Here is a 26,973-nt window from a genome sequence, read left to right as displayed (position 1 = left end):
TATCTTTTTATTTGTTTTCCTTAGAAGTAATGCTAATAATAATGAAATTAAATGACCTTGACAGAATACAAATATTTGTCCAAGATTAGATTATATCTAGGAAACCTGTCCGTTATGACTTGGTACCAGAAGTATTGGAGATGCGGAATGGAGAAAGCTGTCCGTAAGGAAGAATTGAACGAGGTCACAAGGATTTATGTGCATCACAATTAACGAAAGAGAAGATTATCACTCGCCTCAGTCCGAGTGCCATCATGAGTAGTAACCTGACCGTGTCTCCAACACACGATCATTTGAAGTTTTGCTACTTAGGCAGCGGCGTCCGAAACAATAGTTTTACATTTAACGCAGTAACTATTTCCACGTCAGTTGTCTTAGCTGTGTTGTCACCGATAGCGGTAGTGGGAAACATCTTGATCATGGCGGTAATTTGGAGGAATCAGACTCTTAGAACACCATCCTACATTCTGTTGAGCGGTTTGGCTTTTACTGACTTTTGCACAGGATTTATCACACAGCCGTTATTTGTGGCAAGCAGATTTATTTGTTTTGAATCGTCGCAGGAAACTAACGCCCCACTGTTATCATTTCTGCCTTATACCATAGCTTTTTCTGCAGGCTGTTCCAGTTACTTTAATGCCTTAACATTACTACTTATAACACTTATGTCTTTCGAAAGATGGCTGCACATGACTCGTCGATCACTCTTGACTGTGCGACGTAGTTGTTTGATTGTGGCAGCATTGATGGTCGTTCTCATACCACTCGCAGCAGTTCATTTGAAGCACATCTTAAAAAAAATTTCTGATCCCGTTTGGACGACAGTATTTTCCGTCATTTTACTCTTTTGTATTATTACAACCTCGATTGCGTATTTTAAGGTTTTCAAAATTATTCGTCGTCATCCACTCCAAGTAACAACCAATGAAACGTCTCAGAACTTTGGCCAACCAGCAATTAACTTGGCAAAGTACAAGAAATCTGTGTTTACGATCCTGTATATTTTGGCATTACTTTTCGCTAGTGTCTTGCCTCTTCTTGTATTTGTTGTACTTTCGCTCTTTTCGTACAATCTTTCTGTGTTAGATTTAACATTTCAAATAGCATTAACGTTTTCCTATTTATCGTCTTCACTCAATCCTCTCATGTACCTCTGGAGGATGAATGATATTCGTAACGGCGTGAAGCAATTGTTAAATCACCTTCTTTGCAAAGATGGCTAGAAAGTCGTGAAGCAAACTTGCTTAACATTATGAATTAGAGACCACTATTACCAAGTACAAAGGGTTTTTGAAAAAAAAACCTGTTCTCGTAGGTGTGTCAAATGGCTTTTGATAAAGGTCATGATGATCGGATGGATGAATTGGGTCGATCATCGAACGTGCAACGTTTTTAGACGAGAGAAACTGCTGATGCTGGCGATTTTGAAAGAAATTTGATGGAGAAAAAGTGATAAGAACACGCCAGGCTAGAATTTGGAGAAGCTGAGCGAAGATCTATCCAGTCATTATCAATAGCGAAGCGCGCGAGTGACGTCATAACTCAGACAAACTCAGACAAACAAAACGGATTGGTGGAAGATTTGACGCCTTTTCAAGCGCGTAAGCAAGTGTTCCTAAAACAATTTTTCAAACAAAAATTTGGCGTTCATTTTCCTCCTAGTTCTCTCAGAAAACGCTTACGTTGTCCGACTCTCGCGGGGTTCCAATAATTTGCATTCTATTTTTCGACTTTGTGCGCTTCGTTATCAAAGGAAGGCTTAGTATTACGAAGATTTGTAGAACCAAAATAGTAATGATCAGAAGCGTGGAGAACGTTTCGGTTAGACTAAAGCGAGTCAAAAAGATTCACTGATTTAAACTGGACTCCCTTTTTTTGTTTTGACTCTTGAAATGTTGGAGTAATATGCCAGTTTGAGTCCGTTACCTACCTTACACTTTGAATTCTAAGCTGGTATAATAAAGATAAGATATCAAGTCTCAGATTAAAGCTTGCACCTCGTGTATACCCTCATGTACAGCAAAGACAACATGAATAACGTGGTTATGATCGAAATTAATCGACTGTTCAAGAAATTAATTATTTTCTCTTTGATGAATTTGCTCAGCGTAGGTACGACAAATTCAATCACAACCAACATAGAATATGATGTATAATCAGCGCAACGTCAACAAAAGTAATTAAAAACTGTACAGTTGGGCAAGACAAAAACACTAAAATACAGTTCACATGCAATCATCTTGTAGTCATTTATTAGAGTAAAGTATATGAACAACTGATTTGGACTGAATTGAAAATTGAGTTTTGGTTTTGGTAGCTTCCGATTACAGAATGACATAGAAAAGCAAGTAAAGTAAACTTAATTAAAATCTTCAATTGAAGTTAGAGAAATGATGATGTTTTGGTTTCCAAACATTTGAATTCAAGTGCAGTGCACCGTATTTGCATTTGCATTTATATTGGAATATTGGCTTCTTTTTAGAATCCATCTTATTGGCATCTAAATTACGAAGTAATTTTGATTTGCTTCCTCCGAAATACCGTTTTGCAGAGAAACTAAGGATTCGGCAGCTTATAATGTCAATTTAAATTTTGTCGTTTAAGAAGACAAAAATTTGCAATAAATTATCCATTTAAAGTGTTTTGAAAAATAATGCAAATGAAATTAACCGTATTGCGCACTTTCCAAGAATTTTGGGGAGAGCGTTGCAAACTTTCGTTTTAGGCGATCTTTAAGCAATATTTCAGCAATATTTCGTCTGGATTAAGACGAAGCCTTACTTAAAAATTTAACACTCGAAGTTTTACCCTGATTACACGTTATCCTGAGGGTTTATGTGATGCCTGGAAGAATAACAACATTTCATTTCTGATCATTTGAGATCGATATGTACTTTCGCAATTTGGCCTTAAACCACTGCCCACCAAATGAATACGTACGTTTTGTAAATCGCCAAGCGCGATGCGCGTTATTTATACTGTTGAATCCCGGTTTCTCGGACAGTTAGTCTTTCAAACCTTCCGATAACTCGAACCAGAAGTCGTTCCCCTCCTCAGTCAAACGCTATAATTTTACCCCCGATTTCTCGAACTATCCGATTTCGTTTCCCTTGCAGGTTCGAAAAATCGGGATTGCACTGTATTTAACTGTTTTCGCTGTCAAAGTAACACATTTTACATTAAATAAAACGTATCGGAATCCCGGCTTTAGGAAGAAAAGTGCTTACTTTCATTGATTTTGTGGATTTGCAATAGACCACAGCGCCGGATTGCTGTTCAGTTTGCACACACAAAGTAATTTATAAATGTACAGCCGCAAACTACTGCACAGAATCATCTCACGTTCTAGATTTGGAGTTAATAATAATAATAATAATAATAATAATAGTAATAATAATAAAAAATAATAACAAACTTTATTGAGCACTTTTCCATACAAACTTGAATCTTACATGTATCTGGTAAAAAATTCAGAAATTCTGTTGTTCCTTAAGTTTTCGGTAATTATAATAATAATAATAATATCAAAATAATAATAATAATTTAGTATCATTATTATTTTGATATTATCATTATTATTATAATTACCGAAAACTTAAGGAACAACAGAATTTCTGATAGTAATAATAATAATAATAATAATGATGATGATGATTATTATTATTACAGGAAGCTCTTTCACCTACCGGTGATATACAGAGAGGTCCTCTTCCAAATATATCATTAACCACATAAATAAATGAATAAAATATGTTCTAAAACTAAACTAATACGGAGTTTTCTTTGTAAAGTAATGGCTCTTTTCACGGTAGGCACAGAGAGAGCCAAAAGGTGCACTGTGTGAATAAAGTCCTGCGTTTTTATTCAATAATATTGAAACTTTGCACCAGATAGAAATTGTAATTCTCTAAAATTCTAAGTTTTTAGTTTCTAAGACTTTGGCATTTTGGCGACTAAGAAAATGACGTCATGAAGTAACGGTCGAATTTTGGCTTTATTAATATAGGATATCACTATTTGAAAGACCTTTTCACCAGGAACCCAAAGCGAAGAAAAAATGAAATGTTTATCTACTCAAAAGATGTGACGTTTTGAAATTTTCATTTTACGAGATGAACCACAAGAACATGGTTTACCACGTGACCAAGAAATCCAATAAAGCAAGAGACGAGAAAAGCTTGTCAGAGCCATATGCTCGATTATTTCGATTCCCACAAAAAGGTAAATGAATATATAAAAAGGAAAGTGAGTTGACGGTTTCCTATCAATGTGTCAATATCCAAAAATAAATTCAAAAAACAGATGAAAGCACGTTTTTCGGATATAAGCGCGAGATCAGCGAAAAAAACGTGTTCGTGAAAGAACTTAGAAAAGATCAATACATAATTCCATGCCAGTAAAATTGCTTTCCATTGCATCCAACCGAGAACGAAACAAGGAAAGAAGAAACGTAAAAGTCGACTGAATATTTTGATTTAAATCAACGTTTATTTTTAATTAACAAGAGCTTTGTCGTCAACATTTGGATTGCTTTTCTAATCTTAAAGCATGAATTATAAAGGTTGGTAACTCAGGAAGACTCTGTAACCATGTCATGAAATGAAATTTAATGATACCGTATCGAGTTTAAATGTATTAAAATGCAGCTATTTGGACCAGTGTTCGCCGTAAATTCTGATTTTGATTTTTGAGCGTATGTATCCTTAAGCTTAGCCCCAACATTAGTCAGTGGCTCAGTTTCAATCAGATTAATTATGATACTTTCCTTGGCTCTTTTGTCGTATGTTTGTTGCTGTACGGAAGAAGACTGTCAGTTCTCGATTAACTAATTTCAAGTTAGTTATAATGAAATGACCTACTAGTCATAAAGGATAAATATAGCAAGAGACACTACGGGGTTTGTGTACACTTTATCTTGAATTCCATTCAGTTCTCGTTATACAAAGTAAACTCGAAACAAGCTTTAACAAGACATCAGTGTGGTCTACAAGAGACAAAAGATTATTTCCGCCTTATTGAAGAGTCACCGTTCCCTCTTTTAAGGTTCCACTGTCTGCCACAACAATATGTCTTCTTCCATTCCATATAGTTACTACAGTCCTTGCCATTTAGAGGGCGTCAAAAAAAAGCAGACTGTGGTAATCGTAGTGACGTCCATCATCATTACCATTCTGTCACCGGTAGCAGTGATAGGGAATGCTTTAATAATGGCTGCAATTTGGAGGAACCAGTCTCTTAGAAGAACCCCTTCCTATATTCTATTGGGCTTTTTGGTATTTACTGATCTTTGTACGGGACTAATTACCCAGCCTTTTCACATTGCAGCCGAGTTCATTTGTATTATGGACTCCGAGGAAGAAAAGATGGAGCATTCGTTTCTCCCTTATGCAAGAACAATTGCCGAAGGGAGTGGTACGTATTTTAGCTCCTTAACTCTATTTCTTCTCACATGGATGTCCGTCGAAAGATGGCTACACATGACTCGCCGATCTTTGCTGACTGTGCGTCGTTCCTGTATTATGATGACAGTTACAATGTTCCTTCTGATGCCCTTAGTAGCATTTCGCTTGTTACATTTGTTTAGGAACACTCATCGCTTCGTCTCGAATGCCATTTTGTTCGTCATTTTATTGTTTTGTCTAATGACTACATCGATCGCCTATATTAAAGTTTTTCGAATAATTCGTCGTCACCAACAACAAGTTCAAGCACACGAGCCGCGTCAAAATAGTGGTCAGCCGGCTATAGACCTAGCGAAGTACAAGAAATCTGTCTTCTCAATCTTGTACATTTTAGGAGTTTTTTATATCAGTTACCTTCCATTTATTCTCTTCACTGGTCTCTCTTTTTATTACAGCCATTCTGATTTGGAGATGGCATTTATAATTTCACTAATGTTTCTGTTTGTGTCTTCCGCTCTGAATCCTCTCATTTGCTTGTGTAGAATGAATGACATCCGTAATGGGGCGAAACAATTACTACGGAGACTTCTTTGTAAGGAAACCTAGCTAGAGACGCACTTTACAACAATATGATCTGTATGATTCATGTATACAAGATATAGCCGAGTATTGTACAAGCAGGTTTACAGAAAGGACTCACTACAATGAGAATGAGAATGACAATGTTAATGAATGTATTGTTTGTTGCTCTAAAGGCCTTTGAAAAAAAATACTTCATTTTTAAGTGGCTCAGAACGTAAAGGATGAACAGAGGCCCAAAATTTGGGAAACCAGGAGTTTGACATATAAGAAGTATTTAAGAAACAGAACGAATACTTCTTTGTAGCCATTGTATGCAATATTCCTTGCATAATTTTATATCTATTGTTTAGCTTCTGACATGTTCTAAGCGGACGGCGCGAGATTGGCAAGCTGTGTTGCCTGCTATATTTCCCTCTATATCATAAAGCACTGTGATAAAACACTCCGGACATGTGAGAACACTCGAGAAATGTAGAAAACGCTCGCCTACGGCTTGTGTTTTCCACATGTCCCTCGTGTTCTCAAATGCCCGTCGTGTTTTATCACAGTGTAATACACTTAGGCTTCTTTATTTGTTAAATATACTATGCTTTGGACCCAGTTTTCTTGCTTTTCTGTTGTTTTAATTTTTATCGCTGTTTTCACGCCTAAATAAAAGTCGCCAGCTTCCTCTGTGTACATGTATCCCATATTGGTGTTTTGCTTTTAAAGCAAGATGAAGATTGCAGTTCTATTATTTTCATCCCTCTACCCTGTTTTTCATTCCTTTTATGTAAGCCGTCGAATAATTTATTGTATTGTATAGATTTAAGAAGCCTTTACACACAAAATAGGGTCATGCAGAAAAATATTCGAAAGTCTGAGGTTATCTATAAATTAGTTTTACTTGCACAACGTGTTGATAAAAATATTTGAAGTAATTGGTCAAGAATCGCCTGAACAGAAATAGAACCAATATCTTCAACTTTTCTCGAAAATTATACGGAAAAAAAACAGCTTCCGGACTTAATAATACTGATTAAAAATGTTTGGTAAATGTTAAATTGCATCTAAGAACTAATGCTTTTTTGAAAACAAACTTTAATGATTAATCTCTTGGCACCACAAGAGGTGAGACTGTGGAAAAAAAAAAAACACAAAGTTTTCCACCGTCGAGATCCGAAATAATTGAAAGGTAAGGAAACAATATCTTTTTATTTGTTTTCCTTAGAAGTAATACTAATAATAATGAAATTAAATGACCTTGACAGAATACAAATATTTGTCCAAGAGAACTAAAGTGCATGGCTTTAACGGTGTAGAGGAAATTAAATTATAACTAGGAAACCTGTCCGTTATGACTTGGTACCAGAAGCATTGGAGATGCGGAATGGAGAAAGCTGTCCGTAAGGAAGAATTGAACGAGGTCACAAGGATTCATATGCATCACAATTAACTCGCCCCAGTCCGAGTGCCATCATGAGTAGTAACCTGACCGTGTCTCCAACACACGATCATTTGAAGTTTTGCTACTTAGGCAGCGGCGTCCGAAACAATAGTTTTACATTTAACGCAGTAACTATTTCCACGTCAGTTGTCTTAGCTGTGTTGTCGCCGATAGCGGTAGTAGGAAACATCTTGATCATGGCGGTTATTTGGAGGAATCAGACTCTTAGAACACCATCCTACATTCTGTTGAGCGGTTTGGCTTTTACTGACTTTTGCACAGGATTTATCACACAGCCGTTATTTGTGGCAAGCAGATTTATTTGTTTTGAATCGTCGCAGGAAACTAACGCCCCACTATTATCATTTCTGCCTTACACCATAGCTTTTTCTGCAGGCGGTTCCAGTTACTTTAATGCCTTAACATTACTACTTATAACACTTATGTCTATCGAAAGATGGCTGCACATGACTCGTCGATCACTCTTGACTGTACGACGTAGTTGTTTGATTGTGGCAGCATTGATGGTCGTTCTCATACCACTCGCGGCAGTTCATTTGAAGCACATCTTTAAAAAAATTTCTAATCCCGTTTGGACGACAGTATTTTCCGTCATTTTACTCTTTTGTACTATTACAACTTCGATTGCTTATTTTAAGGTTTTCAAAATTATTCGTCGTCATCAACTCCAAGTAACAACCAATGAAACGTCTCAGAACTTTGGCCAACCAGCAATTAACTTGGCAAAGTACAAGAAATCTGTGTTTACGATCCTGTATATTTTGGCATTACTTTTCGCTAGTGTCTTGCCTCTTCTTGTATTTGTTGTACTTTCGCTCTTTTCGTACAATCTTTCTGTGTTAGATTTAACATTTCAAATAGCATTAACGTTTTCCTATTTATCGTCTTCACTCAATCCTCTCATGTACCTCTGGAGGATGAATGATATTCGTAACGGCGTGAAGCAATTGTTAAATCACCTTCTTTGCAAAGATGGCTAGAAAGTCGTGAAGGAAACTTGCTTAACATTATGAATTAGAGACCACTATTACCAAGTACAAAGGGTTTTTGAAAAAAAAAAACCTGTTCTCGTAGGTGTGTCAAATGGCTTTTGATGAAGGTCATGATGATCGGATGGATGAATTGGGTCGATCATCGAACGTGCAACGTTTTTAGACGAGAGGAACTGCTGATGCTGGCGATTTTGAAAGAAATTTGATGGAGAAAAAGTGATAAGAACACGCCAGGCTAGAATTTGGAGAAGCTGAGCGAAGATCTATCCAGTCATTATCAATAGCGAAGCGCGCGAGTGACGTCATAACTCAGACAAACTCAGACAAACAAAACGGATTGGTGGAAGATTTGACGCCTTTTCAAGCGCGTAAGCAAGTGTTCCTAAAACAATTTTTCAAACAAAAATTTGGCGTTCATTTTCCTCCAATTTCTCTCAGAAAACGCTTACGTTGTCCGACTCTCGCGGGGTTCCAATAATTTGCATTCTATTTTTCGACTTTGCGCGTTTCGTTATCGCAGATATCTAAGAAGACGCGCTGAGATGCTTCTTGTCGAGGACCTATGGCCACCGAAGCAGGAGATGTGTCAAACACCAGAGACAGCTTTACACCACATTTCAAAACATTGCAAAGTTCGTCAAAAATGCTCCGCTGGACATGTGCTAATTTGGAAATGTGGGCTCTCGTGTTCATATATTATAAAAACAATAGTTATATACCCTGTTGCCTCCGTACTCGACCTATACACCTAGAAACCAAATTTCCTTATGGTTTTAGAATCTCTTTCGCAAACTGAATTTCCAAGTTCCGAAATGCTGACAAGATTGATGCCTAGATGTTGAATTTATACCTAACTTATGCAAACCTTCTGCGAAGAAGCAAGTGCTTGAATTAGCTTAGCTTCCTGACCACCAAATACAAATGATCATGACCTACAGGTTTTTTCACCTCTGATGTGTATCACCCTTCGCGCGCTCTTACAGCATCCTCGCATCAGTTTATCTTGATTTTTTTTTTTTATTTTTAATTTTTTTTAACATCTCATTGTATTATTTTTATTCAGATTTTTACAGTTGGTGTGATATCTCACGATTTTTACCGACTTACCTAAGTGTAGATGTAAATGTAGATCTTGATGTTTGGTGAACTACTGTTCAAATGGGTCTGTTGAACCCTTCCATCAAGGAAATAGAAAGAGAGGCAAAACTAAGTTACTTTACTACTGTATGGCGAAATAAGGCGGATTGCGTAACATTTATAATGAAAAAGAATGGAATTCACTTTGATTATTTTAGGGTGCGTTTGTTTGGGAAAATCAAAGATTGGATTCTTCGATCCAAAACGGATTTTTTTGTTTCTTTACTAAACAGGTTAATCGTAGGTCACTCGGATCATGATAGATCAAAGGAACCGAAAAATCCTTGCCCAGAGGGGATTCTTCGGTCCGAATTCCTTTGATGCACCATGATCCGAGTGATCTTGAGCCCTATTTATGACTTGATTCCCTATTTAAATCGATACCCTCTGTCAGACCTACTTTATAATTATTTCTCTAGTCCAGACCAATGTTAAAGGCAATGTTTACATGCTTTTATAGGTAGGATAAGTTCTTCTAATTCAAGACTAGAGTGCAAAAACCATACCCTATTTGAGACCAAAATGGCCAAAATCGATTCCCTATTTCTGACTAAAAAGGCTAAAAACCATACCCTTGGGGGCCGCACACACCAACATAGCCCACATAAGGGAGTACCTCCTCCCAGGCAATGACGCCACTATTGTTATTACTGCGTCAATCAGTTTCGTGAAAAAAGAACTTCCTTAAAATAACTAGTTGGTAAATCTAGGTCAAACAATATCTGTACATCACATTGCTGATTACTGTGCCCAAGGAAATAGTCAAAATCCCAGCCATCGAAACATTATTGTATTATAAACATGATGTACACCGGTAAAGACTAAAACTTGAAACGTTAAAAGCTATAATACTTGTATTTATTCACTTAAACGGCTACTTTAACAAATAAAACATTAAATTAGTTTTATAACAGGAAGTAAACTATATACAGGCATGTTTAACTTTTCTCAGTGTTATCAGTCGATACCTACACAAATTGTTGACTAGAAAGTATTAATAGAAGTTGTCATTAAACGTTCGATGACATTTTGATACATTCTTCAGTTGGGAATTTAAGGTTAGGTGGTTTGAAAGGTTTCAATAAAGATGTTGAGTTTAAAGGCATGAGAAATCTGATAGCAGTTATGTATTCAACTGATGCATTTGCGAAAACAAAGCTTGCTTGTACAAGATTCGAACGTACACAGGACTCACCCATGATCTGATTGGTTAAATCGCTGATTGTTGACAGCTTTGAGATAAATATTTGACAGATCTTTACAGCGGCTTGTATATTTGCATAATTTTTACCTTGACTGAGAAAGATGGCGTCTGCGTGCAATGCACAGTTTACAAACGTAAATTCGAGGCAGCTTTGAGGAATTCTTCACAACATTTTATTCATATCTCTGGTTTGAAACTTGAACAGAAGCCATGCTTGGAAACTAGCTCAGAAGCGCGATGTTTTTGGCATTCGGGAAGAGTTTATTCTTCCAATTGTTAAAGTGTGTGAAAAGGTCGTACATAATCAATTCACTTCTTACTTGCATTTAAACGACAGGTTAACAAAGACCCAAAGCGGCAACAAAAAATGGCACTCAACCGAAACATCTGTCATAGAAACAACCGACACTATTCTTAAAGCGATAGACCAGAAGATGTTGACTTCGGTAGTGTTCTTAGACATGAGTAAGGCATTCGACAGTGTCAACCACGAAACCCTAATTTTGAAGTTGCGAGATGTAGGCGCCTCAGACCCAGTTATCCAGTGGTTTGGTAGCTACCTTAATGATAGACGACAAGTGGTTCGAATCCATTCAACATTGTCAGAGCCCTTGCCCATAGTCTGTGGCGTTCCGCAGGGAAGTATACTGGGACCACTTTTATTTAGCATTTACACAAATGATCTTTCTTCAGCACCACAGAATTGCAGCGTCCAGAGCTATGTGGACGACACTAAGCTAGTTATATCCTTCAAAATGAAAGATACTGTAAACGCCTTTGCTGACTTAAGAGTTGATTTGCATAGAATAGGCCAATGGTGTTCCAACAACCATTTATTGTTGAACCCAAGCAAAACTAAACTCATGGTGTTTGGCAGCAGGCAAGTGCATTCCAGACTGGACACTCCCAGCCTCACCTTCATGGGAAGAGAACTCGTACCGGAGCACACCGCTAAAGATCTTGGGGTGATTTTGGACAAGAACCTGACCTATGACGAACACATTACCAAAACTGTCTCCTCCTGTATGTCTTGTCTCGGTCAAATAAGCCGCACAAAGCATGTTTTTGACAAATGCACCCTACTAACTATTATAAATACTTTAGTTTTTAGTAAACTTTTTTATTGTTCGAACGTGTGGGCGAATACATCAAAAAGTAATATAAATAAATTACAAGGTATTCAGAACTTTGCCGCTCGAATTGCGACCAGTACACACAAATATGATCACATCACACCAGTTTTAAAAGAGCTTAAATGGCTACCAGTCGCGACTCAGTTATATTTCAGGAGCGCTATCATGGCCTACAAATGTCTAACATCTCGCGTGCCGGAGTATCTGTCTTCCCAGTTCAGTAAGCGAGGAGAAATAAGCGGACGTGCCACAAGAAGTTCACAAATGCTGAACATTCCTCTTTTTAAGTCTGCCAGTGGTCAGAGAACGTTCTACTACAGAACAGTCAGTATCTGGAACTCCATGGATAGCTCTCTAAAAACTCTCGAGAAAGTATCTGCTTTTAAGTTTTATCTTAAACGTAAACTTATTAAGGATTTTATAGATTCCTAATTCTAGTTAATTAATCTTAATGAATCTTAGAGTTTTTAAGTAGTTTTAAATTATTATTGTATTGTCTTTGAAAAGCCTCTAAAGGGAAAGTCAATAAAGTATGTATGTATGTATGTTACCAAGTCTACTGAGACATATCAAAAACATCAATTTTTTTACCTTATTGGCTGATTTGTAACAGGCTTATCACCAAGGGCGGATTGGTGCATCAAAAACAAAGTCTACTGGCTCCCCCTACGTATTCCCTACAAGATATCGCGATTAAAACGTAGCTTGGACTTCTATATTGTTCTTTTTACAGAGCAGCTGCCTTAATAATTGTTCAGTACACCAGCTCGTATATCTTTCATTCTCCAAACGTAAAGAAAAGGGTTAAGAGATGAAGTCAAGAAAAACATCATTATCGTCAACCGGAAAGCCAAATGTAACCCAGCGTGATTATCAAAACACGTAAACAGGCCAATCATGACAATAGCGGGCAAGTAGCAATGTAAAATACAGCTGAGATGTATAGGATCGTAAAGACAGATCTCTTGTATTTTGCCAAGTCTATTACTGGCTGGTCACAATGACGAATCGATTGGTTTTCCTGGACTTGCTGTTGATGTGCACGAACAATACGGGAAACTTTGTAATAAGCAAATGTTGTAGTGATAACGCAAACTGGCCAAAGCATGAACACTGTAGCGTTGCTTATGTATCCGTGGCTTCCCTTCTTGGCGTCTAAGAAGATAACAAAAGCCAGTGGTATGGGAAGAAGTATTAAGATAACAACTAGAAAACCAGTTCGACGACCTGTAACAAAAGATCGACGGGCCATGTGCAGCCATCTTTCAATCGACAAAGGCGTTATAGTCAAAGCTGAAACAAACCCGAGGTAGTTCCCACAACCGATGGTGATGGTTACAGCAGTCTTAAGAAAAGATGAACCATCTAGATCTTCATTTACATCCTGAATGGGTATCTTTAAACAGATGCAGTAGACGGCAACATAAAAAGGCTGAGTTATGAGTCCCATGCAAAGATCACTGACCACTAATCCACAAAGTGAAATGTACGAAGGAGTTCTCAGAGACGGGTTTCTCCAAATTACTGCCAAAATCACAGTGTTTCCAGCAACTGCCAAAGAAGACATAATGGCCAAAATTACAGAGATTGAGAGCGTCGCTGTTTTAACAGCTGAACTGTGATTTCGTGGAATACCGTCAAGGTTACAAGGGCTGAATTTGAGAGGAAGGACAGATGGGGGACCTGTAGTATGATTGGACATGTAGTATGATTTTCAGTGAACGATGTCAACGATTCCACTTCTTAGTTAGACTGAGGGCAGTCCTATGTACAAGGGGTCTTTGTTATCTTCTAATGCTTTCAACGATCATTCCACAATAATTAATTGAAAGATGGCTTCAAGTGTTATCTGCATGCAGATAGTAATCCATGTCCATTATCGCCTGTAAAAGGTGTCTTTAAGAAAGGTTTACCTAATTTGGTTATTTACAACTTCTTAACCGTGAGTGAGGTATTTCGGGAAAATCTCGAACCGAGACCTTGCCGTATTCACCGAGCGATAGCGGGGTCGTTACAGCAAGGCCGAGGTTTGAGATTTCCTGTAAAGACCGTACGTTCGAGGTTTATAAGTTGTTTATTATACGGCTTTTTGCTTTGCTTTTGCAGGCCCGTAATCGGCCCATGTGCATTACGGGAGATAATGCCATAATATTAGCCAATCAGAGCCCGCGTTATATCGGCTATAAACAGAAGCCGTATAATAAATAAAATTACTAACTATTTTAAAGCGTATTTATCCCTTAAATATGTATGGCAGGTTAGGATAAGGCCCCACTTTGAAAATATTAGGTTTAAGAGTAAAGTCAAGAGAAATGTTGTTGCGTGCATGGCCTCAAAATAATAACAATACAATCTAGAATTGATTCGCTGTTCCATCTTGAATACACTAATGCAACAAATAGCCTCAGGTTTTTATCTCCGATTTTTCTGTCGATAGTTAGAAAGTTCTTTGTTTCAAGGGATTTTACTGAAAATATATTCCTTTTCTTACTACAAAAACCTTTTCAGCTGTACTGATAAACGACTTCTTTAATTAATATATATTTCATACTCACTGTTGCAACAAAGGGGTCCTCAACTCCATTTCTAAATATTGTAGATAGTAAAAATTTCGTTGTTTTCATATCATTTTAATGAGCTTACATCCGTTTGGTAGGTGTAAGAACTCTATTAGCAATGCTATTCTTACTCTTCCGCAACCAAACTATGTGCGTTTGAATCTGTAACGATCAGCACCAATAAATTATGTGTGTATGTATAACGGTATTTTTAAGAGTGTAATATACATGTTAACATTAAGGAGACGTCTTGTAACACGATCATCTTTTATTTTCACCCTGTTATAAAAGTGATTACGACTGATCTTAGCCCCGATTTAAACTTCGTTGATCAATCCCCTCTCTATGTGTCCCTTTCCTCACATATCTCAGTTTTTGTGTTACTTTTTAAATATTTCAATTTCCAAAACCAAGATTCATAAACAACTAATTTCTCCTGATAATATCAATACATTCTACAGCAGGTACGTGTAGAGAATATAAAACAGCACTAAAAAGGGAATCATCATCTTCGCAGTGCAAAGATATTTCGATTTTGAAATGTCGCCGTAAGATGTACTGAACCATTTTATGTGATTCGATGTAATATAAATGCAAGAAAATATTTTGTTAGTTCCATTTCTTGCAGCAAAGAATAACTATTGCGCTTTTGGAGAGCCTCTCAACTACAATGCATGAACTTGCAAAACTAAATGGAACAATATTTCCCTCTGCAATACGGACCTCATGCTAATTTGCCAACATTTAGTTTTTTTAGTATATCGAGAGTCGATGCAACATATAACTTCCAAAATGGCGCTATGTACTCTGATATTTACAACTGAAGAGTGAATTAGTACTATCTAATCACGAAGTCACACGTAGAATGTAAGAACGCGTACGTTTTCATGTAGGAATTCCTCCAAAACGTGGATATGATCAAGAGGTTTCCCGTAGTCACAACAGGCAAAAACAAAGAACAACAATCGAGATGCCTTAAGTAACGTAAGTCGAAACATAACACGATGTAGCCGAATCAGTTAAGCTTGAAAGAGCAAGAAAGTGGCCACAGGCAAATTATTTAGCATGACAAATATAATGAAGGTTCAATTTTTCTTTCGCGTGCTAGTCTATTTATTTTCTTTTCGATATTTTGCCGCGTACATTAATTTCTTGCACCTCAACACAACACTCACTCGCTCAACACAGTGTCATCTGTTCTGCCTTGACAGGGCAAAAGGCCGCCGGACAGGTTTCTTAATTAACTTTGGTCGAGCTTTGATGCGATATGGTGTTTCCATAGCCCAACTCGAGGGATCTCTCCTGTAGTAAAACTGAGCAAAAATGGAAAAAGGTTCTCTAAAACGCTTTGAAAAACTAAAATTGTTAAATTTTACGCACTTACTTTACGCATTCGCTAAATGGCTACTGTTATCATCACTATCATTGGGTACTTTACAGTTCAGAACTCTCTTTTATCCGTTTCCAAAATTAATGACACTACCAAAAGGGTTGTTGTACAATGGCTATCTACGTTTGTATCTAAAGATGAACACACTTTATAGTGAATGTATACTTTTCAATGGAACCATTACAACTGTAATGCTAAAAGCATCTATTGAAAGTGGTTTCAAAAACCTGCGACATTCTTAATTACTTCCACCTTATTTGCCGAGGCAAACGACTTACTTCCAAAAAGTGATTTTAAGACATTTTTCAATAATATGCAAGTAAACTAACCAAGTCTATCTGTTTATCGACTGCCGTTCTAAATTAAATTACGTCTTCACTACATGAAGCTTTTTGAAATATCTCAATATAAAAAAATTTAATCAACTTAAAACAACACATTTTGCATTCTGTTTATACAAATTACACATATCTTTGGTAAAATTGAAATAAACTGATCCTTATATGGTGCTTGCGTGGGAAGTGCAACAAATAGCACAAAAGTACTACCAGCTGAGTACACGGACTGCCAGAATATATATTGAGCCCGCCATAAATTATTAAGTATAAGTTGATTACATCCCTAGGGCTGTTCTTTTAGGGTTTCTCTCACGAAAATTGAATTCTTGTCAAAAGTTTGTGCGGAAAGCCAGCAAAGTCCATGGCAAATTTTACAGCATGCTTTCCATGGCCACCGCTCAAAACTTACATTGCTTGCAGCGTAGATGACACGGGACGGCTATGTGATCCCTTTGTATGCGCCTTTACTTTCTGGAGTTCAATCATCATTGTTGTTTTATCGCCGGTGGCAGTTGCGGGAAATGCACTTATTCTGGCGGCCATTTGGAAGAACACTTTTCCGAGAACGCCATTCCATATCCTACTGAGCGGGTTAGCCTTCACGGATTTGTGTACAGGACTCATCGCCCAGCCTTTCGTTGCTTCAAAAACCCTGGTGTTCTCAGCCAACCCCGGGATAGCCAAGGAGAAGCCAATGCTCGTACTGACAATAGAAGCCATTGGCGAGGTCAGTGCTACCTATTCTATTTCCGTCACAGTATTTCTTATAACACTGATGTCCGTTGAAAGATGGCTGCATATGTCTCGCCGATCCTTGGTTACATCTCGTCGCGGTTATTTCACCGTCACTGCACTGTTACTCATTCCAGTTCCACTTGTTGTCTTACAATATTTGGACATTGTAAATGAAAATGATGGACGCGAGTTGATTACTACGATTGTGACAATGATGCTCTTTTGCTACCTTACTACAGCATTCGCCTATTTCAAAGTCTACCAAGTTATTCGTCATCACCAACATAACGTCAGAGTAAGCAAACCAGCCCAGAATATTGGTCGACCTGGAATAGACTTGGCAAAATACAAGAGATCTGTGGCCACCATATTATATATTCTTTCGTTATTTTCTCTGTGTTTCTTACCTTTTGTTGTCTCTGCTGGAGTGTACATTTCGATAGGCCCCAGTTCAGCAGTATATGCGGTCAGCAACGTTTCGTTGTCGCTTTTGTTTTTGTCATCTTCACTCAACCCTGGCCTTTACCTCTGGAGAATGAAGGATATTCGATACGGAGTCCAAAAAGTACTCTGTAGCCACAGATAAAGAATATCTAAAAAAAAACTCTTAAATCTGTTGATGTACTGAACATGTATGCCTCTGAATCGATTAAAAAAGCTTTTGGTCAGTTCATACTGTAAAATAATTGACAACAAATTTCAATTTCTAAATTTAATGACTTCTCCTATGATGTATTCGATATGTTTGTTGAACGAAAATGCTTAAGCCGTTGCCTACTAGCAACTTTCAACTCAATTTCTGGTGGTCAGTGAGAGAGAAGTGTTTCAGCGATGTGCGCTTATTGTAACCCCTTATATGATGGTACCGTCTAGTTAGCAGTTTCATCTCAGCACGTACAACATTTGTAAATATGTAGATAGCACTTCGGTTTCACGTAATGTCAGGGTAAACATGAAGCGTTCTTTGTTAATCGCATAATTTAGTTTTTGTATTCCTTTTTTCGTATTTCAGTTTCCAAACGAATAAAAAAATAATTTCTCCTAATAATAACTCTCAATTTTTTGTTAAGCCCTTATATGTCGTGAATAAAGAACAACATCAAATTGGGAATCATTATCTTCAGGTGGTAACGTATTTTCCCAAATAACGTTTTTTGGTTTTGGAATATCGCCGTAAAATGTACAGTAGCATTTCATGGAAATCAATGTAATACAAATGAAAAATAAAACCCTTTTCATTAGTCTCCTCTTACTACAAAGATTAACTTTGTGATTACTTTTTTGAAATCCTCTCACCTGCAATTCATCATAAACTTGGAAAACATGAATCGACAAATGATTTTCCCCTGCAATACCGGCCTCATGTTAATTTGGTGCTATTTAGTTTTAGTTTTAACTAAAAAGAGGCGCCATGTAGTTGCTATTTATAACTTTATGATATAACTATACTGTGCAATCATGAAGTCCATCAACCAGAATGTAAGAAGGCGTACGCGTATAAGGTTTCCCATAATCGCCCGGGGGTACTTCCATATATAAGGTATATGGGTATGTGCCGCTGTAAAGGGTATGGTTTTCAGGCAGTTAAGTCTGGGACAGGTTATAGAAATCAGATAGTCTATAATAGGGTATAATTTATATAATTACTGGAAAAGTGGCCGGTGTATAAATTGCTTAGTCTAGAACAGGGTTCTTTACCCGGGGTTCTGTTGTAGAAACTAAAACTCGAAAGTGACTTTGTAAGATATTGGTTTAGTTAGCTTATGTTGGACTACGATAGTGACAACGTTTCTGGATGGAAAATAGCTAGTGTGGGATTGGGTAGGGGTTTTCCTGTGGCTAGTCTAGAATAGGGTTGCAAAATCAAGTTGATCATGGTCTAGATTAGAGTAAGGGTTTCAGTGTCTCAGCGGCAGACCCTTACCCAATAATTTACAGAGGACGTAATTGCCACAGGCGAAGAAAACATTCAATGTAATAAGTACATTGTGTTCCATTAACGGTTACCAAAATACCAATCTCTGGATGATTAGACCGTTATCATTGACCGCATCATCAGATATTTTACAGCGCTCAGAACCGTCTTCTAACCCTTTGTTAAGTGCAATAACTCTATTATTAGCTATCTGCATTTGTAACTACAGCTGATCAGCACTGTAAATTGAATATATATATTTAATTGCGCCACGGCTGTTTGCTGAAAGGATCTTTCGAAAGTAAGTTTTAAAACCTGCAACATTCTAAATTAACTTCAACCATATTTGCTAAGGCAGAGGACTTTTCTTAAGAATTTGACTTTACATGACATTTTTCAATAATTTGAAAGTAAAATAAAGAAAATTATATGTTTATAAACTGTCACCATTAATTAAACTACGTCTTCACCATTTGAACTATTCAAAAAATATTTCAATAAAAGAAAGCATTTTAATCAAGGAAAACAACACCTTTTACACCCTGTTTACACAAATAACGGATATCTTTGGTACATTTGAAAGAAACTGATACACACATGGGATGCACGTATGCGATGCAACGAACGTACTTCCAGCTGAGAACACGCACTGTGATGACATAAGCTGAGTTCGGTTTGAATAATGCGATATTATTAATTATGTAAAAGGTAATAACATCCGCAGGGCTGTTCGTTTAAGGTTTATTTTCATTGAAATTGAATTTCCGTCGAAGGCTTGTGAGCAAAGCCAGTTGGATCCATGGCAAATCTCACTGGATGTCCTCCACTGCTTAAATCGTACACCGCTTGTAGTGTAGATGACACAGGGCGACTATGCAATTCATTTCTATGTGTCTTTACTTTCTGGACTTCAATCATCATTGCTGTTTTATCGCCGGTGGCAGTTGTGGGAAACGCACTTATCCTGGCGGCAATATGGACGAGAACTTTTGCGAGAACGCCATTTCATATCCTACTGAGCGGTTTAGCCTTCACTGATTTGTGTACAGGACTCATCGCTCAGCCTTTTGTTGCTTCAAAAACCCTGGTGTTCTCAGCCAACCCCGGGATAGCCAAGGAGAAGCCAATGCTTATATTGACAATAGAAGCAGTCGGCGAGGTCAGTGCTACCTATTCTATTGCCATCACAGTATTTCTTATAACACTGATGTCTGTTGAAAGATGGCTGCACATGTCTCGCCGATCCTTGGTTACATCTCGTCGCGGTTATTTCACCGTCACTGCACTGTTACTCATTCCAGTTCCTCTTGTTGTCTTGCGATTTTTAGACATCATAAAGGAAAACGATGGACACGAGTTGATGACGACGATTATAACACTGATGCTCTTGTGCTACCTTACCACAGCATTCGCCTATTTCAAAGTCTACCAAGTTATTCGCAGTCACCAGATGCATGTCCAAGCAAGCGAACCAGCCCAAAATATTGGCCACCCGTCCATAGACTTAGCAAAATACAAGAAATCTGTGGCCACGATATTATACATTCTTTTGCTATTTTCTTTGTGTTTCTTACCCTATGTTGTCTCTGCTGGAGTGTATCTTACAAGAGGTCACAGTTCAACAGTATTTGCGGTCAGCAACTTTTCACTTTTGCTTTTGTTTTTGTCTTCTTCACTTAACCCGGGCCTTTACCTCTGGAGAATGAAGGATATTCGAAATGGTGTAGAACATTTATTCTGTTAAACCAGCTAGGGAATATCAGGGAGAACTCTTTGTTTTGTACACGTAGCTGTACCGACTGGAACATGTCTCTGAATCGACAGTTTTTTGTCTTATTCGTCAGTTTTCGACGGTATGGTTCGCGCCAAAAAAAATGGCATGGACGATTTCACATGTGTAATGACCTCTCCAATGATGTACTGCACTTGTAAATGAAAATATATAAATGATTAAATCTGAATTAAAACTGTGTGGTCACGAAAGAAACTTTCAAATTAATTTATGGTAGACAGCGAGTGACAAGAGTCACTTTTGCGTGTACGCTAATTATATGATGGTGCATTGTAGTTTACTACCTTTATGCATTGCAGTTACCACTTTCATCTCAGCACGGTTATTCTTTTAAAGAGTTTGTAAGTTTGGAAACGACTGTAGCACGCCACTTTCGCGTAATGTTAGTGAAAATGTAGAATCTATGTAAACTAGAACTTTGCAGCTTCCTATCTTAGAGTTGCATCTGTTCATGTTGTTTGCTCACCTTTAGTCATGCTGGCAGGGAGAATTACTTTTCTGGCTTGACTATTTTACTAATACTGAAATCGTAATCTGAAATAAATTTAATCTACCAGATAATACTTTTTTCAAGGTGTACGTAGCCCTTGTTCTTTCTGAAACTGTGTGTCTTTGTCGGTATGAGGTAAAAGTAAAGTCAGTGTAAGGTCGAGTGGTCCAGGCTTTCCCTGACATTAAGCGAAAGGGAGTATCTTTAATGGTAAACTAGATACCGAAGCCGAGTCAATGTTTTAGCGATCACAAGCTTTTGACGCTGTCACGGCGTCCTTCTCAAGTGAATGTGGTGGGGATCACGTGAGCTTGGGTGAACCAAGTTACGTGCCAAAACAACCCCGTATAGGACTGGAAGTTCAAAGTGAGCGTCAGGGACTGGCAGAGAATTTCCAAGGCCTCGCGAAGGAGTATGTTTATTCTCTCCTGTATGGAGGGTTCCCCTGTGAGCATGTAATTCGTCAATACCCATTTATAAACCTCCACGAAGAGATACTGTGAGAGCAGTGTTTTGTCCAAGGACGCAACGCAATGACCCTGGCCAGGCCAGGGTTTGAACATGTACCACTCGATCCGAAGTCTAGCGCGCTAACCATCATGCCACCGTAACATAGCGAAGATGAAGTCGATGAATCAATTATTATCTTACACTAGATTTCCCATTGAACCGGTGGACTCACACGAGGACTCGATCTACCCATGACAGTGGCTTAGCTAAGTTCTATTGTCACAACTTACACAGTATGTAATTAATAAACCTATTCATGGTGAGATGTTGTATTAGAGATCTTCTTATTGGTTTAACCTTGGTTTACACCTCGGCACCTGAACTCCAATGTAAACTTAATCAATTTTCCCCAGAAAATTCCTTTCTTCGCAGTTTCGTTTACTGAACATCACATGTGATCCGATAAAACTGCAAGTAACTGAGACAAATGCTCTTTTTACATCTATTTCCAGGTCTTGCAGCAAACATTATATTACTTATGTGATTGCGTTTTAGGAGAACCCTTCACCTGCAATATATAAACTTGCAATGGCTCTTTAAAATGGAACTCATCCTAATTCAACATCTATTTTTAGTTTATCTAGAGTCAGTATATATCTAGTGGTAAAGTGGAAAGATTGATTTTTCATCAAGATTTTCATCTACAATTCACATGTATGATTTATTTAAAGTATCGATCATCTGATTCTAATTCTGGTTCTGGTTAAGCTAACAAGATATAGAATTTAGTTGAAGGGCTCCTGACCTGAGTATTTCGTTGGTGTTGGTATGGGGACCATCCCCAAAGCTATCAGTAACATCATTTCCAACTACCGAACAACAACAACCTAGGCTACACTGTTATGTAGTAAAACGAGACTAGAGATCAGTTTGTAGGTACATGTACAGCAGAACCTGTCGATTCCATTTAAATGCAGCCAAGGGACGACAGAAGCAGGTTGCTCACAGATCCTCCTCCTAGAAGAACCTGGTGGTCGTTCAGTAGAATGGCATCTGCAAGCGATAAATTTAGATATGTGGCCTAGAAGAACAGTATCGAAGCTACGTCAGACATATTAACGCCCAGATCGATAATGAAATAATGGCATTTGTTAAGAAAAAATAATTAACCCAATTCGAAACGTTCTTTAATATAGGCCAAAAATGTTTTCTACAGTTGTCTAGGCATTCGAAGTTCTCAGTTCGACATGAAATTTCACTCTGTCCATTTGTTTATCCGTATCAGCAAGATAACTGTTTCACTCCAAAGGTAAAGACCTGGGTTGAGGGACGAAGACAAAAATACAAGGACTGCGGAAAAAGTTTGGGCCAAATCCATTCCTAAACTTTCTCTTAGACTAAACTTGACGGCGGTAATGAGAACATAAGGAATAAAACAGAAAGTAAGTAAGGCTACAATGTACAACATCGAAGCGACAGATTTCTTGTATTTCACCAGGTCTATTACTTGTCTACCAAAATTCCGAGAGGTTTCGTTTGCTTGCACTTGTTGTTGGTGGTGACGAATAACTCGGTAGACTTTGAAATAGGCAAATGACGTGGTAAGATAACAAGACAGCAACACGGTGATAATCATGATCTCAGTCGCAGTTCTATATCTTTCATGCACAGTCCATAAAACGCAATGAACAACAATGGGAATTGGAATGAGCAACAGAATCGCAACAGTGAAACATCCACGACGTGTTGTAACCAAGGATCGCCGAGACATGTGCAGCCAGCGTTCAACGGACATCGATGCTATCAGAAGGGTCGTGACGGAAATAAAGTAGACCGCACTGCTTTTCCCGATTGCCGATATGGTGATAAGTAGCGGCGTTTTGGTAACTACGCCTGGGTTTACCCAGTACATCAGCGTCGGCGAGACATAGAAAGGCTGGGCAATGAGTCCTGTGCATAGATCAGTAAACGCTAACCCGCTCAGAAATATATGGAACAGTGTTCTCACAAATGTCTTCTTCCAAATTGTTGCCAAAATCAATGCATTTCCCGCCACTGCCACCGGTGACAAAACAGCGATGATTGTGAAAGTCGCAAATGAACAAATTAAAGCCGTTTCGGGAATAATTGTTGGAGAAGGAGTTGCGTTATAGGACATAGCTCAGCGATAATTAAGAGATCAGCTAAAGTTAATTGTGCTGGTCGGTAAAAGTGAGGAAGTTTTTAATATCTACTTCTAGAAAGTAATTTAAATGTAGATCATTTCACCTGCTGAGTAGTTCTATTCAGCACCACTGCTGTCATTTCAGTGTTTTTGACGTGTTTGCTTTTTATAACAGTTTTTGAGTCACAACAAATTTCTATCCTCTTCTATCATCAAGCTAACTCAATGTTGTCTGGTATAGTAGGATCCATGCATAAGCCCCAAATAGTGTAGCCTCCGATAATACCGAGTCCTGAAAAAGCGCACAAAACCTTGGAATTAAAACTGACTGCTTTTCAAAGAAATAGCCGAGCTGAAAAATTGATTTTATTTTTGTTGGTAACTAATTTTCTTTCATGTATAAAGAAATAACTGATAAAATCCAGGGATGGTAGAACGCTCTTGTTATGGGAAACGCGCATATTAAATGCTCATCAACGCTATAGCATGAAACCCAAATTTTTTCGTTTTAAATTAGCGTGAAGCATCCATATGAAGCTGAACTGCCTAGTGAATATGAGAGCGATGGATTTTTTAATTTTAACTGCTATCAAATGCAGATTGCTTCACCTGCTTTCTGTTGTTTTTGTTTTAGTCATAGTTAATATAGGGGAGTTGTTATGAAAACCGACAATGTTCTTCGTTGTATGTTTTTGTTCGCTTTTGTGGCCTTGACCGTGCACAAAACTTTATCGTTGTTTACTCCGTGCTGAGGAACTAACCAATAGAAACGTGTTGGTTACGTATTTCATGCATAGTGTATGAACGCGAAATAAAAGATTGTCCATGGTTGTGGACCTTCCAACATAAATCTTGGCATCTTTGTTTGCTCCTTTGATGTTTGTTTGGCTTCATAACCAGTCCCCTCTATTAACTATGTTTTAATTGTTTGCTCTAGTTCCTTTTTACGTCAGTCCAGAAATGATCTTTTTTGGACGAAAGTAAACAACTTACCGCAAATTGCTCAAGGCAAATTTATCATTAGTTTGCGCCGAATAAAACAATCAAAATGATAGTTGTATGTTAAAAACTGTCGACACGCGAAATCCCCAATATTCAGTTTAAAGTACAAATTTTAGTCAAAGCGTCACACCTGTGCAAGCAAACCTAGTTGGACCATGTTCAACAACACATCTTTCTATTTTAGACAAAGTTCTTTCGCCCATGTTTGTAACTGGAACGATCGTAAGATTCGCGTAATCGAGAACGAATCTTATCTTTACAATGTTCTTTTCTCAATACCTGTTATTATCACTGTTTTATCACCGGTGGCAGTGGCGGGGAATGCTTTGATCCTGGCGGTAATTTGGAAGAACAACTTTGCGAGAACACCATTCCATATTCTTCTCAGTGCATTAGCGCTCACGGATTTTTGCACAGGACTACTCTCCCAACCTTGCTATGCTGCGGCCTCCTTCATGTGCTTGGCTAACCCCAGAGTTCCTGGCGACAAGGCAAAACTTATCACCATCTTAAAAACAACCGGCGAGTGTGGCTCCATCTTCTTCCTTGCCCTCACGGTTCTTCTTATAACACTGATGTCCGTTGAACGGTGGCTTCACATGTCGACTAGACGATCCTTCTTCACATCGTGTCGGGGATGTTCCGTTATGATCGTACTGTTACTCATTCCCGTCTCCACAATTGTTTTTCGTGTTTTGGAAAATGAGAATCGGAAATACAAAAATTACAGGAGATTTGCAATTATTGCACCCACGTTCACTTGCTATCTTACCACCTCATTTGCCTATTTTAAAGTTTACCGAATCATTCGTTGTCACCAACAGCGAGTCCAAGCAACTTCTCACAACATTGGTCGACAGGCAATAGACTTGGCGAAATACAAGAAATCTGTGGCCTCGATGGTGTATATTTTCTTACTATTTACTGTGTGTTTCTTGCCTTATATCATATTTAGTGGGGTGTATCTAAGCATGCAGGATAGGTTAGAAGTGTACGCCGCCTTAAAAGCGTCTATAGCGCTTACATTTTTCTCTTCTTCACTCAACCCTGCGCTTTACCTCTGGAGAATGAAGGATATTTACAATGGAGCGAAAAACATATTTTGCAGGGGTGGTTAATGAAACTGTCAATGGAAGAGTGTATTGAGCGAGTGTCTCATAGGTACCGGAGATTACTCCGGGTTTTGTAGAGCGCGTAGGAGTATTTCTTCTTCAAAATGGAGAGTGATGCTACCCAGTTCATCGCAGGCTGTGGAGAGGGTCTGCGAGAATAAATTACATTGTACATAATTCGGACCTCGTCCAGCACGCCAAATGAAAGACAGTAGGGACTTAAAGTAAATTTAAACTTTACTTGCGAATCTCTCATTAAATCTTATGTTTAGTGACGTTCCTGTTGACTTTGCCGTCATGATTTTCTCAAACCGTCGACGTGGTCTACGTTCTCAAACGCCAAGGACGACCAAGCCTCGGTTTTAGAAGGCAAATTGCAAATTTTATCATGAACAAATTACCAAAGAAGCAAAGATGAAAAGAATACCCACGTGAAAAAAAACCACCAAGGCAACGAAGGTTTGAGAAACTGTCTCACAATCGCGGCTTGGTGGTGAATTTTGAGCGTGTGTTAAAGCGACCTTCGGGGAAATTAGCTTCAACACTCTTTGTTTGGTTGCTTCTCTTTTTATTTCCACTATTGATGACTTCGGTAAAATACTCACAACGTTCTCTTACTGCTACTCTTGTCTGGTTACAGCAATTACTACAACTACAAGGAGCTAACTCGTCATGTTCCTTTAAAAAGGGACAACCACGTCATCCATCAAATCAACTTCAATCTGTCAATTACGCCAACGTAATGTCACGCGCAGTTCCAATAAGGTTCTATTGCGACTGCGCATCAAGCTACTTAGCATATTTTCCTTCGAGGTTATCGAGGTTGACTAAAACATTTTCTACCTTTATTTTAACCGACTATTCTTAAGTGGTTGACCTAAATAAGGTAACGTGAGCAATATAAAAGTTACAATCTTCGTTCTTACCGATTAAAAGTTTAGGATAACACTAAGTTAAAAGATAAAAGTTGTTGTTAAATATTTCATACAACATAAGTGTTACAAGAAATAGGTTTGCAAACTCCCAGCTTCGTGGGCGGGATTTCCAGTTAAAACTATGCATCTTATTAACTGGACGTGCTCTTGATACAAACATCCTCTAACGAGGTGCCGCTGATATTGTATGGAATC

At 38.1% G+C, this 26,973-nt stretch overlaps 7 protein-coding genes across 7 annotated transcripts in view; 6 read left to right on the top strand and 1 right to left on the bottom strand.

Moving 5' to 3' along the window:
• Positions 1 to 15: 15 nt before the first annotated feature.
• Positions 16 to 1,354, top strand: LOC149107373 (olfactory receptor 14I1-like). The gene has a single exon (XM_089297006.1). The coding sequence runs from the start codon at positions 255 to 257 to the stop codon at positions 1,221 to 1,223; it is 969 nt and encodes a 322-aa protein (XP_089153132.1). The 5' UTR covers positions 16 to 254; the 3' UTR covers positions 1,224 to 1,354.
• Positions 1,355 to 4,933: 3,579 nt separating this feature from the next.
• On the top strand, positions 4,934 to 6,658 carry LOC149107372 (uncharacterized). Its single transcript, XM_089296986.1, has one exon. The coding sequence runs from the start codon at positions 5,067 to 5,069 to the stop codon at positions 6,006 to 6,008; it is 942 nt and encodes a 313-aa protein (XP_089153112.1). The 5' UTR covers positions 4,934 to 5,066; the 3' UTR covers positions 6,009 to 6,658.
• A 145-nt stretch (positions 6,659 to 6,803) lies between these two features.
• On the top strand, positions 6,804 to 8,411 carry LOC149107371 (neuromedin-U receptor 2-like). Its single transcript, XM_089297165.1, has one exon. It carries the CDS (start codon positions 7,443 to 7,445, stop codon positions 8,409 to 8,411), a length of 969 nt encoding a protein of 322 aa, XP_089153291.1. The 5' UTR covers positions 6,804 to 7,442.
• An 8,056-nt stretch (positions 8,412 to 16,467) lies between these two features.
• LOC149107370 (high-affinity lysophosphatidic acid receptor-like) lies at positions 16,468 to 18,177 on the top strand. Its single transcript, XM_089297215.1, has one exon. The coding sequence runs from the start codon at positions 16,545 to 16,547 to the stop codon at positions 17,502 to 17,504; it is 960 nt and encodes a 319-aa protein (XP_089153341.1). The 5' UTR covers positions 16,468 to 16,544; the 3' UTR covers positions 17,505 to 18,177.
• A 1,261-nt stretch (positions 18,178 to 19,438) lies between these two features.
• Positions 19,439 to 21,186, top strand: LOC149107369 (high-affinity lysophosphatidic acid receptor-like). Its single transcript, XM_089296959.1, has one exon. The coding sequence runs from the start codon at positions 19,633 to 19,635 to the stop codon at positions 20,575 to 20,577; it is 945 nt and encodes a 314-aa protein (XP_089153085.1). The 5' UTR covers positions 19,439 to 19,632; the 3' UTR covers positions 20,578 to 21,186.
• A 1,045-nt stretch (positions 21,187 to 22,231) lies between these two features.
• LOC149107368 (uncharacterized) lies at positions 22,232 to 23,759 on the bottom strand. The gene has a single exon (XM_089297000.1). The coding sequence runs from the start codon at positions 23,721 to 23,723 to the stop codon at positions 22,821 to 22,823; it is 903 nt and encodes a 300-aa protein (XP_089153126.1). The 5' UTR covers positions 23,724 to 23,759; the 3' UTR covers positions 22,232 to 22,820.
• Positions 23,760 to 24,729: 970 nt separating this feature from the next.
• The window catches only part of LOC110049524 (histamine H2 receptor-like), a 2,849-nt gene continuing 605 nt past the window's right edge, over positions 24,730 to 26,973 (top strand). The window contains exon 1 of the mRNA XM_020755321.2: positions 24,730 to 26,973. This exon is cut by the window's right edge and continues 605 nt beyond it. Within this exon, the coding sequence (XP_020610980.2) occupies positions 24,887 to 25,849 (963 nt within the window). The 5' untranslated portion in view covers positions 24,730 to 24,886 and the 3' untranslated portion in view covers positions 25,850 to 26,973.

The sequence above is a fragment of the Orbicella faveolata genome, unplaced genomic scaffold, assembly GCF_042242905.1.
Source record: "Orbicella faveolata isolate gen_17 unplaced genomic scaffold, um_ofav_v1 contig_27, whole genome shotgun sequence".
Classification (NCBI taxonomy): Eukaryota; Metazoa; Cnidaria; class Anthozoa; order Scleractinia; family Merulinidae; genus Orbicella; species Orbicella faveolata.
Note: the sequence above shows the minus strand (reverse complement) of the source record. Positions and strands in the feature narration are given on the sequence as shown.